The sequence below is a fragment of the Vigna umbellata genome, chromosome 5 (assembly GCF_029865625.1).
Source record: "Vigna umbellata cultivar VRB3 chromosome 5, Vumbellata_1.0, whole genome shotgun sequence".
NCBI classification, from domain to species: domain Eukaryota; kingdom Viridiplantae; phylum Streptophyta; class Magnoliopsida; order Fabales; family Fabaceae; genus Vigna; species Vigna umbellata.
In genome coordinates, this window is record NC_142169.1 from 20,154,673 (window position 1) to 20,168,277 (window position 13,605).

At 33.8% G+C, this 13,605-nt stretch overlaps 2 protein-coding genes across 2 annotated transcripts; both read left to right on the forward strand.

Moving 5' to 3' along the window:
• Positions 1-1,685: 1,685 nt before the first annotated feature.
• LOC148197906 (uncharacterized) lies at positions 1,686-2,603 on the forward strand. The gene is made up of 2 exons (XM_088115672.1): positions 1,686-2,001; positions 2,137-2,603. Exons 1-2 carry the CDS (start codon positions 1,686-1,688, stop codon positions 2,601-2,603), a joined length of 783 nt encoding a protein of 260 aa, XP_087971798.1.
• Positions 2,604-7,542: 4,939 nt separating this feature from the next.
• Positions 7,543-12,192, forward strand: LOC148197907 (alpha-L-arabinofuranosidase 1-like). Its single transcript, XM_088115673.1, has 17 exons — positions 7,543-7,719; positions 8,349-8,403; positions 8,531-8,727; positions 8,927-9,042; positions 9,391-9,541; positions 9,721-9,790; positions 9,907-10,052; positions 10,140-10,185; positions 10,286-10,338; positions 10,430-10,574; positions 10,703-10,821; positions 10,951-11,022; positions 11,110-11,213; positions 11,304-11,360; positions 11,455-11,653; positions 11,794-11,934; positions 12,097-12,192. The coding sequence occupies exons 1-17, from the start codon at positions 7,543-7,545 to the stop codon at positions 12,190-12,192; spliced, it is 1,944 nt and encodes a 647-aa protein (XP_087971799.1).
• Positions 12,193-13,605: the final 1,413 nt, after the last annotated feature.

The window sequence follows — 13,605 nt, forward strand, 5'->3', positions numbered from 1 at the left end:
GAGCAAGAAACACAACAGGTTTACATGAGAGTCCAACTACAAGAAAAAAAGTCTGGTTGAAAACATATATGAGCTCGACAACTTGTCCAAAAGTACAAAAATATAAAATAATTAGAATAATAATAATAATGTGATATCTGACCTAATATACAAAATATTTTGTTAACATATATTATTAAGGAATATCATGATGTAATTAAACTATTAACATTTTGTCACATATATACTTAATATATAAATATTTAGGGTTAAATATGTTTTTCATCCCTTAAGTATCACACGATTTTGGTTTTAGTCCATACTCGAAACTTTGATGGTTTTTAGTCCTCATAGTTTTGAAACTCTTACTATTAGTCCTTAAAATTGGACGGCGTTAACTTTTAGTAGATGTGGCAAACGACGAGGCCACGTTTTATGCCAGCTACCCTCTTCACTATCTGCCACGTTGGTTGTTTAAGTTAAATGAGATTAAGTGATTGACATGTGTTGTTGATTGAAATCAGATTAACAATTAGGGTTCTTAATTAGGCAAAGTTTTTTTTTCAATTGGGAAAAAGTTGTTTTACTCGAAGGGTTGTACTCCAAGCATTGTCCTCTAAACCTTCCACTCGAAGCATTCTATCAAGGTGGTCCTTGCGGTGGTCCTTGTGGTGGTCCTTGTGGTGGTCTTTGTGGTGCTCGTGAAAGAAAAGATGGGTGTGAAAGACAAGCGTAAAGGTAAGCTAAGCTATTGTTTTTCTTTTTCGGTTATGGTTGTTGTTCCAATTTGGGCATAAAGTGTTGATGTCTGAATGTAGGTCTAGAAATGGTTTTCGACATTTGTTTGCATCACATGGGGAAGTTTGTTACTAATAAGGGGCTACAGTATGTTGGAGGAGAGATACACGTGATCAAAGGACTTGATCCGGATCGTTGGTCATATTTTGAAGCAGTTGGAATAGTTAAAGAATTTAAGTATGATGCAGACTTCAAACTATGGTGGAAAGGGTCGAAACAAAGGCTGATGAATAATGTGAGATTATTGAGTGATGACAGGGAAGAACTGTATTTGGCTAACTATGTAGAGGAGAATAAGGAAGAGGTAGAAATCTATGTTCAACATGTTCCTAGTGAGGCAGTGGAAGTTCACTTTCTTAGTTGTGGTGAAGTGGCAGATAAAGGAAACATAGACATGGAGGAAGTGGTTTCCAAAGTGGGTGACGAAGAGGTTAATTTACATGAGGAAGAAGTGGCTGAGATTGTAGAAGAGGGTGGAATGGGTCTAGAAGAGGGTGATGGTGCTGTAGAAGAGGGTGAATGTGTTGAGCAATAGGGTGTTAATGTGGCCGGAGAGGTTGAAATGGGTGAGGAAGAGTGTAATGATGGTGAGGAACATGAAGAGGTTGAAATGGGTGAGGAAAGGGAAGAGTGTGATGGTGATTATGAACGTGAAGAGGTTGAAATGGGTGAGGAAGAAGAAGAGTGTGATGGTGGTGATGAACATGATTATCTTCGTGAAGAAGAGGAATGAGGGAATGTGGTTGAGGGGGAAGTAGAAGCTTCAGCTGAAGAATGTCTGGATGACAGTGAAGAAAACATAATGACTAATGATGATGATGGGTTTGGTGTTGAGAAGGATAGGGTGAACCAAGTTCGTAGAAGAAACGTGTGACTAGAAGAGGCAATGTTAGGAAGGTTCATTTATAATGAATGAAGAAGTTGGAGATCATGACATCAATGAAGAATACAATAGTGATGAATTGGATTCAAATGTAGATAGTGATGAGGATGTGAGGTTGAAAAAGGGCAACTTTAAAAAGTATAGACAAGATGATATGAACAAGAACTTCAAATTCGAATTGGGGATGGAGTTTTGTTCATTGAAGGAATTTAAAAATGCACTAATGGAGCATAGTGTATTAAATGGAAAAGAGGTTAAGTTTGTGAAGAACGACTTGAACAGAGTAGGGGCAGTTTGTAAAAACAAATGTGGATTTCTTATTATGGCTAGCAAGGTAGGAGGCAAGCAAACATTTAGGGTCAAAACCTTGGTTGGACGACACTGTTGTGGAAGGGTTTTTGGAAACAAAAGTGCAAATGTAAACTGAATTGCACGAGTATTAGTAGACAGGTTTGTAAATGTGGCTAACATGACAGTCAACCAAATCATTGATGACATTAAGAAGTCATTCAGTGTTGGAATAATTGCTTGGAAAGCTGGAAAGGCCAAACAAATTGCTTTGGATTCTTTGGTTGGTGATGGAGAACAACAATATGGTTGTCTATATGATTATGTAGGTGAATTGGTAAGAGTGAAGTCTGGAACCTTTAAAATTAAAGTGAATCAACCCCAACCAAGTTTGCCACCAAGATTTGGGTCATTTTATATGTGTTTAGAGGGTTGTAAGCAAGGCTTCTTAGGAAGTTGCAGGCCCTTCATAGGGGTAGATGATTATCATCTGAAGACAACATATGGTGGTCAGTTGTTGGTGGCAGTGGGCAGAGACCGCAATGACCAATATTTCCCACTAGCTTTTGCTGTGGTTGGAAATGAATGCAAAGAAAGCTGGAGATGGTTTTTGATACTACTTTTGGATGATATTGGTGGCATTGATTGTCAATGATGGGTTTTCATTTCTGATCAACAAAAGGTATTTTCATTTTAATGTTTTCCTATTTTTATTTCGTAGTAGTGACATTATTTACTATTGACCAAGACCTTTTGGGTTTCGCAGGGACTAATGACAGTTTTTTTATGACATCTTGCATGGAGTGGAACATAGATTGTGCTTAAGGCACTTGTATAACAATTACAAGAAGAAATTTGGTGGAGGAGTGCTTATTAGAAATCTTATGATGGGGGTTGCGAAGGCCACATTTCAACGGGACTGGGAAAAGAAAATGGGTGAGTTGAAGAATGTTAACATTGATGCTTACAATTGGTTGCTAGTTATTCCAACCAAGTGTTGGTGTAAACATGCATTCAGTAGTTATCCTAGATGCGATGTCTTGATAAATAATTTGTCTGACTCATTTAATAGTACAATTTTAATAGCTAGAGACAAACCTATCATAACTATGATGGAATGGATTAGAACTTACATTATGAGTAGGTTTGCAACACTTAGTGAAAACGCAAAGACATATATAGGAGTTGTGATGCCTAAACCACGAAAAAGGCTTGATAGGGAAGTAGAGAAGAGTGGAAATTGAATTCCAACTTGGGCAGGGGCTGCAAAATTTGAAGTCACTCACGGGTTTACAATGGACAAGTTTGTAGTTGACCTAAGTAATCATTCATGTAGTTGTTACTTTTGGGATTTGGTAGGAATACCTTGCAGACACGCTATGGCTGCCATAAATTACAAAGTAGAAAACCCTGAAGACTATGTACATCCTTATTACAAGAAAGAGACTTATGAAACTTGTTATGGCCCTGAAATTGTTCCAATCAATGGACAACAACTGTGGTCTACTTTTGAATCTGGTGCGCTACTGCCTCCAATTTATAAAACACCCCTGGGAGGCCTAAAAAACTAAGAAGAAGGGAGGCTGATGAATATGTGAGTCATACAAAATTGTCAAAGAAGAATCTTGTTATGAAGTGTAGCAGCTGCAATGAATTTGGTCATAATGTAAGAACATGTAAAAGGGGAAAGGAAAAGATACAAAATCACTCTTTTACAACTTCACTTATTTACACATTCATAATTATTTACACTATGTAATTACAATGTCACTTACTTCCATTTACAGAACACAAGGGGCAATTCAAGTGCAGGAGAATCTGGCAACACAAGGGCAACTTCCACTGCAGGGGTTCACAAGCACAACCAGCTCCATCAACGTCACAAGGTGGAGGAACATCAAGAAGGGGGACTTCTCAAGTAGAACGACCTCAAACAACATCACAACCTGGATCAAGTGACAGTGGAGTAGGACCTGCAAGAAGTCACCAAGGTGGAAGAAGAACATCCTCACGACTACTGGCTGCACAACATCTAGGGTCCCAAGCTAGTACCAATTGAAGATTTATTGTAGCCAAACATTATTTTAATGTATTTTGTAAGTCACATCACCCAGTTAGGGAACAGCAGTAGTGGGTACAGTGGTTGCTTTTAACATCTACCATCATATGTAACTGTAAGGGACCACTTAACTTACTTTAGTACTGCTATTACAATATTTTTTGTCAGTGGTAAGGGACCACTTAACTTACAATATTTAATAGTATGAGACCACTTCATATTATTCCAAGTTCAGATTTACAAATGTTTGGTCAGGCTTTTACTTACAAATGTTTGGCTGCTTAGTCAAGCAGGATACTCTGCTTCGTCAATTTTAGCAGGTAAACTCAAGTGGCATCTCTGAGTGGAGGCAGTTCCGGGAGATGGAAGTGGGTGAACCATGAGTAGCTGTTTATAATTAATTTTAAGGAGTTAAGAACATGTTCTTCTATTCATTGCTAGTGCTATTTGGGTAAAATAATTATTTTTAGAAAGCTATAGGATTGTTGAATGGTAGTTGGAAGGAAGGAGGGAACTACCGAACGGTAACTGGAAGGAAGGATGGAAGCAAAGGCTGATCGGTAGCCAGAATGAAGGAGGGAAGTACCGAACGGCAGTTGGAAGGAGGAGGGAAGTAGATGTCGAGCGGTAGCCAAAGGGAAGTATGGAAGTATAGACCGTTCGGTGTCTATACTAATATCGTTCGGTGTCTATGTTGCCTAATGTTTTCTTTATTAACATAGAACAAAAGTCCATTAACAGTGGAATGTTAAAGGGAAAAAAATTCATCAAGTGGCAACACAAGTAAATAATTTGGAGAATTTAGTCAGCAGAATTTGGAGACAAACTCAAGTACCTCATTTTATTCAACCATAATTCTTAATTACAATTCATCTTCAACAAAAACATAATACAAAAGAAAATTGTTAACGCCCATGACAAAACAAACAACAATATCATTTTTCCAACTTTCTTCTCTTGTTCTAATTTCCTTTTCAGCTTGTCGTTCTTCTTCCTTAAATCCAGTACAAGTTTTTCATTTTCCAAACACATTCCAAGTTCTTCATGTTTTCTTTCAAAGCTTCCTTCAATTTTAGAAACTCCTTCATCATGTCATTCAAAGTAATTACAACTTGAATTACTCTGCAATCAAAATAACACACGATTGATACAAAATTCAGCACATGAACTGAAAGATTTAATCACTTACTGCCCAATTTCTACATCTATAAAACAGTCTTCCTTTGTTCTTCACAATAGTTGCCTTCAAAAGCAACAATGTTTCACCACAACACACAATTTAGATGGTAACCGTGAAGATGATCACAACTTTGTGACTTTCCCGAACCAATTGACCTTCGCGTCCAACCATTTCCTCCACTCTCACCTTTCATTTCACTACAACAAAGAAATCCCTTCATCAGCTTTCGTGCCCACCCAAACCCTATATCCCCAATCCTTATATTCACACGAAGAACAACAAAACAAAATGTATCAACTTACCTCCTCAAGAAGACGAACTCCAACCTTCAGATCTACCTCCTCAGCTTTCTTTGCCCCAACTGCATTCACGAAGAAGAACCCAACTTCTTAAAATCTCATTTATAAGAGATGACGAAGTGCGCTTCAACCAAATGCGCACTTAACATACTTAATCTCATTTCAAAACTTAAACAACCAACGTGGCAGAGAGTGAAGAGGGTAGCTGACATAAAACGTGGCCTTGTCGTTTGCCACATCTACTAAAAGTTAACGCCGTCCAATTTTAAGGACTAATAGTAAGAGTTTCAAAACTATGAGGACTGAAAACCATCAAAGTTTCGAGTAGAGACTAAAATCAAAATCATGTGATACTTAATGGACGAAAAATATATTTAACCCAAATATTACCAACAAATATATCTCAAAACATTTCCATCATTTTAGATTAATAAAATAGACATTCTTGAGCCTAACTTAACAGAGTTTTTTATCGGATATGTACAATATTATTTATTAAAATTTAGCCAAAATAATGAAAGTTGTAGGATTCATACATAAGTGAGTAGGTTTTAGTTATGATTTTATAAGTTTCTAGAAGATGTGTTAAAAGGAATGTTTCAACTAGTGCATAAATCTGTAACCAGCTCTCATACATTAATTCCTTATCCTTGATATAATAAGAAAATCTTTATACATATTTCTTTCTTTATTTTATATATCAATATAAGGCATTTTTTATATTTCAGATTATTCATTCTCTCGTAGTTATCCATTTAAAATTTCGAACTGAGTGTTTCTAGATTATCATATAAATAAACCTTTTTATATTGGAATTAAAAATTTTCGTAATGACACGTAATTAGACTTAGTAGTACTGGTGCAATAAAGTTATTAGTTTGATATGATACTATGAACGTCAAAACGGGTAACTCGCTGTCCGTCTTGACTCGACCCACCACGGGTTAGTAATCTAGTGAGCCAACTCAATCCGACTCATTTGTTAGAGAGTCAAAAAAAATCGAATCCGATTCAATCCACCACGGGTGGGTTAAACGGGTTAGTTCATTGACTCACTTAATTAACTTTTTTTTCATCTTTTTTTCTGAGATTCTTATACTTTGATCGACGAAATTGAAACAATAATAATTGGACCAATTGATATAAAAGAAAATTAAACAAAAGAAATATATTGTTATATATATTCTAAGCTATTAAGTATAAAATTTTGCCAATTTAGTTTAATAAGACATACACAACCGTTTGACCAAGAAACTACATATATAACCGTTAACAAAAATATATAGCACAAGATAAAACTGTCATGCTTGTACATAGGGCTAAAAACAAATAAAACAAATCCTGAATTATCAAATCTATAATATTATCCATCTATTAAATTGGAGTCATGAATGGATAAATCCACATTATTATGCTTTCTTGAAACATCTTCTTCTTTATCTCCATCTATAATATTATCCAATCTGTAATCTTACGGTTTTATTTCCAGAGGGGAACTTTGGAAAAACAGCAACGAGAAAGGCTTTATTGCTAAGTAAAGGTTGTGCGTTTTGAATAATTAATTTAATTAATTTGATTTCAATAAAAAAAATAGAATTTGAATAATTAATTTAATTAATTTGATTTAATTAAAAAAAATAGGTGGGTTGGTGAGCCAGTCCGACCCACCACGGGTTCAACCCATGTGAGCTGGATTCTTAGTAAGCCGAGTCAAAATTGACTCACATCAAACTTTTTAAATTTTTTTTCAACCCAACCCGACTCAAGCCCATGATGAACTGGGTTGGCTCACGGGTTTTAACCCATTTTGACGACACTATTATCAACAATAAGAAGGATTCAATAAAATTTAATAATAATAACAAGAGATTTGTAGCTGATAAATATATATTTTATTAAAATGTTAAAATATTAATGTTCCTACTAAAGTGTTTAAAGGATTTAAAGTTTTTCCTTTCTCATAATAGATAAACACGACGATTTATTTTTCCTTCCATAGATTTTGCTTGCTTATAAATATGGTATATTAGTTAGCCAAGAATATATCATCACAGAAATGGCGTTTTGTTCTTCAAAAGCGTCATTACATGTCCTCTTCTATTTCTTATTCGCCATTTATTTTCTTAGTTTTGAGCATTGCTGTGTTGATGCAAACTCAAACCTAATTGTGCATGATGCCACCAATGTTTCCCGTAAAGCAATTCCTGACACTTTCCTTGGAGTATTCGTTGAGGTACTTTTAAATATATATATATATATATATATACATATATATATATATATATACATATATATATATATATATACATATATATATATATATATATACATATATATATATATATATACATATATATATATATATACATATATATATATATATATACATATATATATATATACATATATATATATATACATATATATATATATACATATATATATATATACATATATATATATACATATATATATATACATATATATATATATATATATATATATATATATATATACACACACACATATTCATATTTCAGTGAAAAGATGGAATGATTACATTACGCACCCCTATGTTTATTTTGTGAATTATGTCTACTACCTCTATTTGATTTTTATTTATATAACTACTTATATAAATGCATAAGCACATTAAATTCTGCATAATTTAATTATTATGTTTATCAATTATATATAAACATATACAATTTTTAGTTTTAAATAGAATTTTTAACTATCAAGAAATTTTTATTAAATAAAAAAGTTATAAAAAATTTAATGCATATTCATTTATATACAAGAAAAACCAATTTCATTTCAATTTCCTAAAAGTAACCAATTTCTTTGAAATTATTTTTGCAGGAGATTAATCATGCTTGTGCTGGAGGACTGTGGGCAGAACTTGTTCGCAATAGAGGTTATTTCCTTAATTCTATGTTTTTCTTCGTCTTGTTTTTTCATTCCATAGATTGAAGTCAATTAGATTTCAATATACTTTAACTGATTTTTAATTTTTTCTACTAATATTATGAATTTAATTATAGGGTTTGAAGCTGGAGGCCCGAACGATATTTATCATTGGTCAACTATAGGAAATGAATCATTAATTTCTGTATCAATTAATCATAGCTCATGCTTTGAGCGTAATAAAGCTGCGTTACAAATGAACGTGTATTGTAATGATCACAATCCTTGTCCAAGTGGTGGCGTTGGTATTTCCAACCCTGGTTATTGGGGCATGGTAAGTAAAATTAATATATACTTCATATTCACACATCAACATATCATTTTTTTTTCTATTTTTCTCTATATAACAAAAATAAAAATGATATATATTTACAAACTCACATAATGTTATGCTTTTATTTTCATAAGAAATTGAGAAAATGTTAATAGTCTATTAACTTTTCACGTTCTAAAACTGCTACTTTCATTATCAGAATATTGAGCAAGGGGAAAGATACAAGGTGGTGTATCATATCAAATCAGAAGGAGACTTTAATATTCTACTTTCATTGTCTGGTGTTGATGTCATAGAGATGTTATCAAATATTACGTAAGTTCATATTTTTTCATAATTGTCTTTCGAGACCTACATTAACTCCAAAAAAAATAATATCAAATATATAAAATAATTCAAATTTTATCTTATAAAAGATTAAATTAAATTTAAAGTTCTTTTTAAATATAGTATTACATTTATCCAAAATTTATTTGAATAAAATTTATTATTTATTAGAATTATCGACTATACAATCATTATCGAATTAATATTAGATAATTTTATATATAAAATTTATTATTTATTAGATTTACTTTATTATCTCGGATTACTATCGGATAAACATACGTGTAGTTTGATCGAATAAACGTCAACTTAAAAATATTTGTTGTTATGGTTCAGGCAAATTTCTGAAGATGGAAAATGGAGAAGGGTGGAGACACTGGTAGAAGCAAACGCTACCAATCACTTTTCAAGTCTTCAAATAACCACAACCAAGGAAGGGACTTACCTGTTTGACCAAATCTCAGTCATGCCATTGGACACTTACATGGTTAGTAAAACAAACACATTAAATCAACAGATGCAGCTATTAAATTTTAAGAAAATAATTGGATCAATAATGATACAGTAATCACACTTGGCACATCCCTTAATGACCCTTTGTTGATAATGTAATCTATTTTGTTTTGTTCTTGTTCTTCACATCATCAATATCTTCTCTTTAAGCAGGGTCATGGCTTCCGAAAGGATCTTTTTCAAATGGTGGCAGATTTAAAACCAAAGTTTATGAGATTTCCTGGTATATATGTTCAAATTCTATGTAATTAGGTATATTGGGGTAGCAATATGTAAGACTCGCTTAAAAATTCTGAAATCTAATTAAATCTATTTATCCTTGTCCATTGCATTAAATAGGTGGCACCTATGTTGAAGGTGATCATCTGCAAAACAGATATCAGTGGAAAGATACAATTGGACCATGGGAAGAGAGACCTGGTCACTACAATGATATCTGGAACTATTGGAGTGATGATGGAATTGGTTATTTTGAATATCTTCAAGTGAGTATATATTATTCTCTTACAACTATGATTAAATTAGCCCTACTTTAGTTGAATAAATATAATGATTTAATATTTCTTGAGCAGCTAGCAGAGGACCTTGGTGCATTGCCCATATGGGTGTTCAACGCTGGTATATTGATGTTCTTCTTGCCTTAGCTCAAATTCATCCTCAACAACATATATATTTTGATTCTATCTTTCTTTTCTAACTAATTGTGTGTTTGATTTAGGTTTCAGCCGTCATGAACAAATTAATCCATCAGATTTAGCACCTTACGTGCAAGTATAATTTTCTTCTGACACTCGTTTCCTTTTGGTATTCATGAAAGTCTATATGCAATTTACTTTTTGTTTTGAAATCTCTGTATTAAAAGGATGCCCTTGACGGCATCGAGTTCGCTAGAGGCTCTCCTGGATCAAAGTGGGGTTCTGTTAGAGCTGGATTGGGACATCCTAAACCATTTGATTTGAGATATGTTGCCATTGGAAATGAAGATTGTGACTTTTCTAATTATCAAGGTAGACGCACTTTTATCATTCTTTCAGCACATTTATGTTTGAAACCTTCGTATGTATGTTATGTTTTCACGATTCTAAATTTATTGATTTAACGACTAAAATTTTTTATACCTTTTTTCTTTTTGCAGGAAATTACCTTATAATTCATGATGCTATAAGATCTGCCTACCCAGATATTAAAATAATCTCAAATTGTGATGCTTCTGGCGCACTATTAAACCATCAAGCTGATTTGTTTGATTTTCATGTAATAATGCGTTCTGATATATATTAATTCTTGAACTTTTGTTTGTTGCTTTTTATATTTGGCGAGCATGCTTAATTTGTCTTTTCCTCATTTGTCAACTTATCCTTCTTAATGTTTTATTTTTGTTAGACTTACACAAACTCCAAAGACTTATTTTCTAAGTCTACTCAGTTCGATCGCACGTCACGATCTGGTCCAAAGGTATGAACTCTATCCAATTCACTTTTTATAGATTGTTCATTTATGCATAGTGTGATACGTGAATAGTCAATGTGTATGATTGTATAGGCTTTTGTGAGTGAGTATGCTGTATGGCGAGAAGATGCTGGAAATGGAAGTCTTCTAGCTGCAGTAGCTGAAGCTGCATTTCTTATTGGCCTTGAAAAGAATAGGTTTAGTTCTTTTCTCTTTTAATGTAATTTATGTTTTTTGAAGATCTTTTTTTACATTAACCATTTCTAACATTTTTTTTCCTGACGCAGTGATATTGTGGACATGGTTGCTTATGCACCACTTTTCTCAAATATAAACGACAGGAAGTAATTTTCTACCATTTATCACATATTTTATGTACCCAGAATGAACACTGAAGATTTTATAAGATGAGGTTGATCAAATTGTGTTATTTTTCAGATGGATTCCCGATGCAATTGTGTTCGACTCTTATCAGCTGTATGGAACACCCAGCTATTGGGTGCAAAAGCTTTTTGTTGAGTCTAGTGGAGCAACATTTCTTCCCTCAACACTCAACACAAATTCATCTAATCAATTAATTGCATCTGCAATTACTTGGAAAAATTCTACAGATAACAAAAATTACATAAGAATAAAGGTAAGATTCTGAGTGTTGCTAATGTGCTACAACCTCAAACAACATAAAAGCATGTCTTTAATTAGACTAGCTCTAGTTGTTTCTTTTTTACCTTTGATCAACAAATCTATGTTTGAGTTGTTGATTTTGATTTTGCACAGGTAGTTAACTTCGGAACAGCCACAGAGACAATCGACATAGGCATAGATGGGTTCCCAGAGACACAACGATTTGGTTGTATAACGACAGTGCTTACATCAACCAATTTAATGGATGAGAATTCATTCGCACAGCCTACGAAGGTACCATTTGGTTTATTGGTACTTCTGTCCTGAAAAGTGTGTTGAATACAAAAACTAACATTAATTACTGACATTTGTTAATGAAAAAACTTGTAAAGTTGGCCAAACATGTAAAAAAAGTCGTGTGATTTATACTTTATGTTCTATTCATTTTAAATGCAGGTGGTGCCACTAAGAAGTTCGGAAGAGAATGTTGGAAGCAAGATAGAAGCAATTCTCTCACCCTATTCAGTGACATCATTGGATTTAAGTTATTAGAAGACAATTCAACACAGGGACAGTAATGTAAAACATTAAGTCCCTTCCAAAGGAGCTTTGTGCCCTTTTTATATTATCAATAAATTGTAATACATGGCCTATTCCTTTCGTTTAAATTTTAAAGATGTCTAATTTTATTCCTGTTTCGGTTTGTGAGATCTAGGACAACTCCTTTTCTTGACGTGTTTTTCTAACTCCAAATCCAGGTCAAAGTTTCTCTTTTTTTTCGTACTTGTTACTATTCGATTGAATTGGCAAGTTACCTACAAATGACACTTCGATGTTAAAATCAATAAGGATTCGATAATACTAGCAATAAATATGTATTAAATGAAACTAACATATCATAATACCTCAAATTTGTTTTGATAGACTTCGGAATAGGCTTTGAATTAACATTGGTCTAATTACGACCCAACTGGTAATGATCATACTTAAGTTTAACATAATTGTCCTTAACATTAACCATCGCTTAAGGTCCTTCGCTCGATTTTCTGAATGCTCTAAACCGACGGTTTTGAGGTGACCCAATCAGTCATACTATACAATTCTCTTTCCTCCTCTTTTTTCTAGTTTCAGAATTTTAAATAAGAAAAATATTAGTTATAAGTACAATTGCATATTAACATTGGATTAAGTTAACTGTGGATCCATAACTTATATTCAAATTATTAAAGTTATTTTTTGAGTAGTTTATGTTTCTTACATATGTTTCTTACGTCTGTATCTTACCTCGGTTTATACAAAGAAATGCGTTGATTACCGAAGGCCTTTTGACCGTCGGTAAAATTGATATACTGAAGGATTTCCCGACGGTCAATTAAGATGGTCATTACCAAAGGCTTTTGCCCTTCGGTATTGGGCAGAAAATTTACCAAAGGCTTTTGGCTGTCGGTATAGGCATTCACTTAATGAAATCAGAATTTGGGATTTCCCTCTTCCATTTTCCCAAATACTCTCCTCGCGAAAGCTTCCCCCAAACTTTCACTCCCAATTTGTCAGGTCCCCGCTTTCCACTCTCTCATGCCCTAATCTTTGTCTCCCTCTGTCGCTCACAATCTGAAACCATCATTGCCATTGTTTCTCACTTTGTCGAGCTCTTCTTTCTTTACAACGGTGGTTTGGCAGTGTCAGGAGGTGTTGTCGCTGCGTGAGGGTTTGTGTCGCGGCATGGGCAGAGCTTCTAGTTGTCGAGGGAGGCTAATCTAGGGGCTGTGTGACGAAGTGGCTTTCGCTGCGAGAGAGGGTATCGAAGGTGCTAATACACCTAGGGCTATCGCTACCGTAGAGGTAAGTTATTGCTTTTCAAATTATGTACCTTTTGGTGGTTGCCCTCTTTGTGATGCATGTATAAGTTAACCTGTATATGCGTATTGCTTTTGGTTTGCATTAGAGATTTTGTTAACACTAAAT

What these genes read in the sequence shown, in the direction of transcription:
- LOC148197907 (XM_088115673.1), top strand. Translation starts at nt 7,543, where the DNA reads ATGGCGTTTTGTTCTTCAAAAGCGTCATTACATGTCCTCTTCTATTTC. An exon ending in AGAACTTGTTCGCAATAGAG is followed by an intron (nt 8,404 to 8,530) that starts GTTATTTCCTTA and finishes ATTTAATTATAG; the next exon opens with GGTTTGAAGCTGGAGGCCCG. An exon ending in ATTTAGCACCTTACGTGCAA is followed by an intron (nt 10,339 to 10,429) that starts GTATAATTTTCT and finishes CTGTATTAAAAG; the next exon opens with GATGCCCTTGACGGCATCGA.
- LOC148197906 (XM_088115672.1), top strand. Translation starts at nt 1,686, where the DNA reads ATGAATGAAGAAGTTGGAGATCATGACATCAATGAAGAATACAATAGT. An exon ending in TATGGCTAGCAAGGTAGGAG is followed by an intron (nt 2,002 to 2,136) that starts GCAAGCAAACAT and finishes CTAACATGACAG; the next exon opens with TCAACCAAATCATTGATGAC.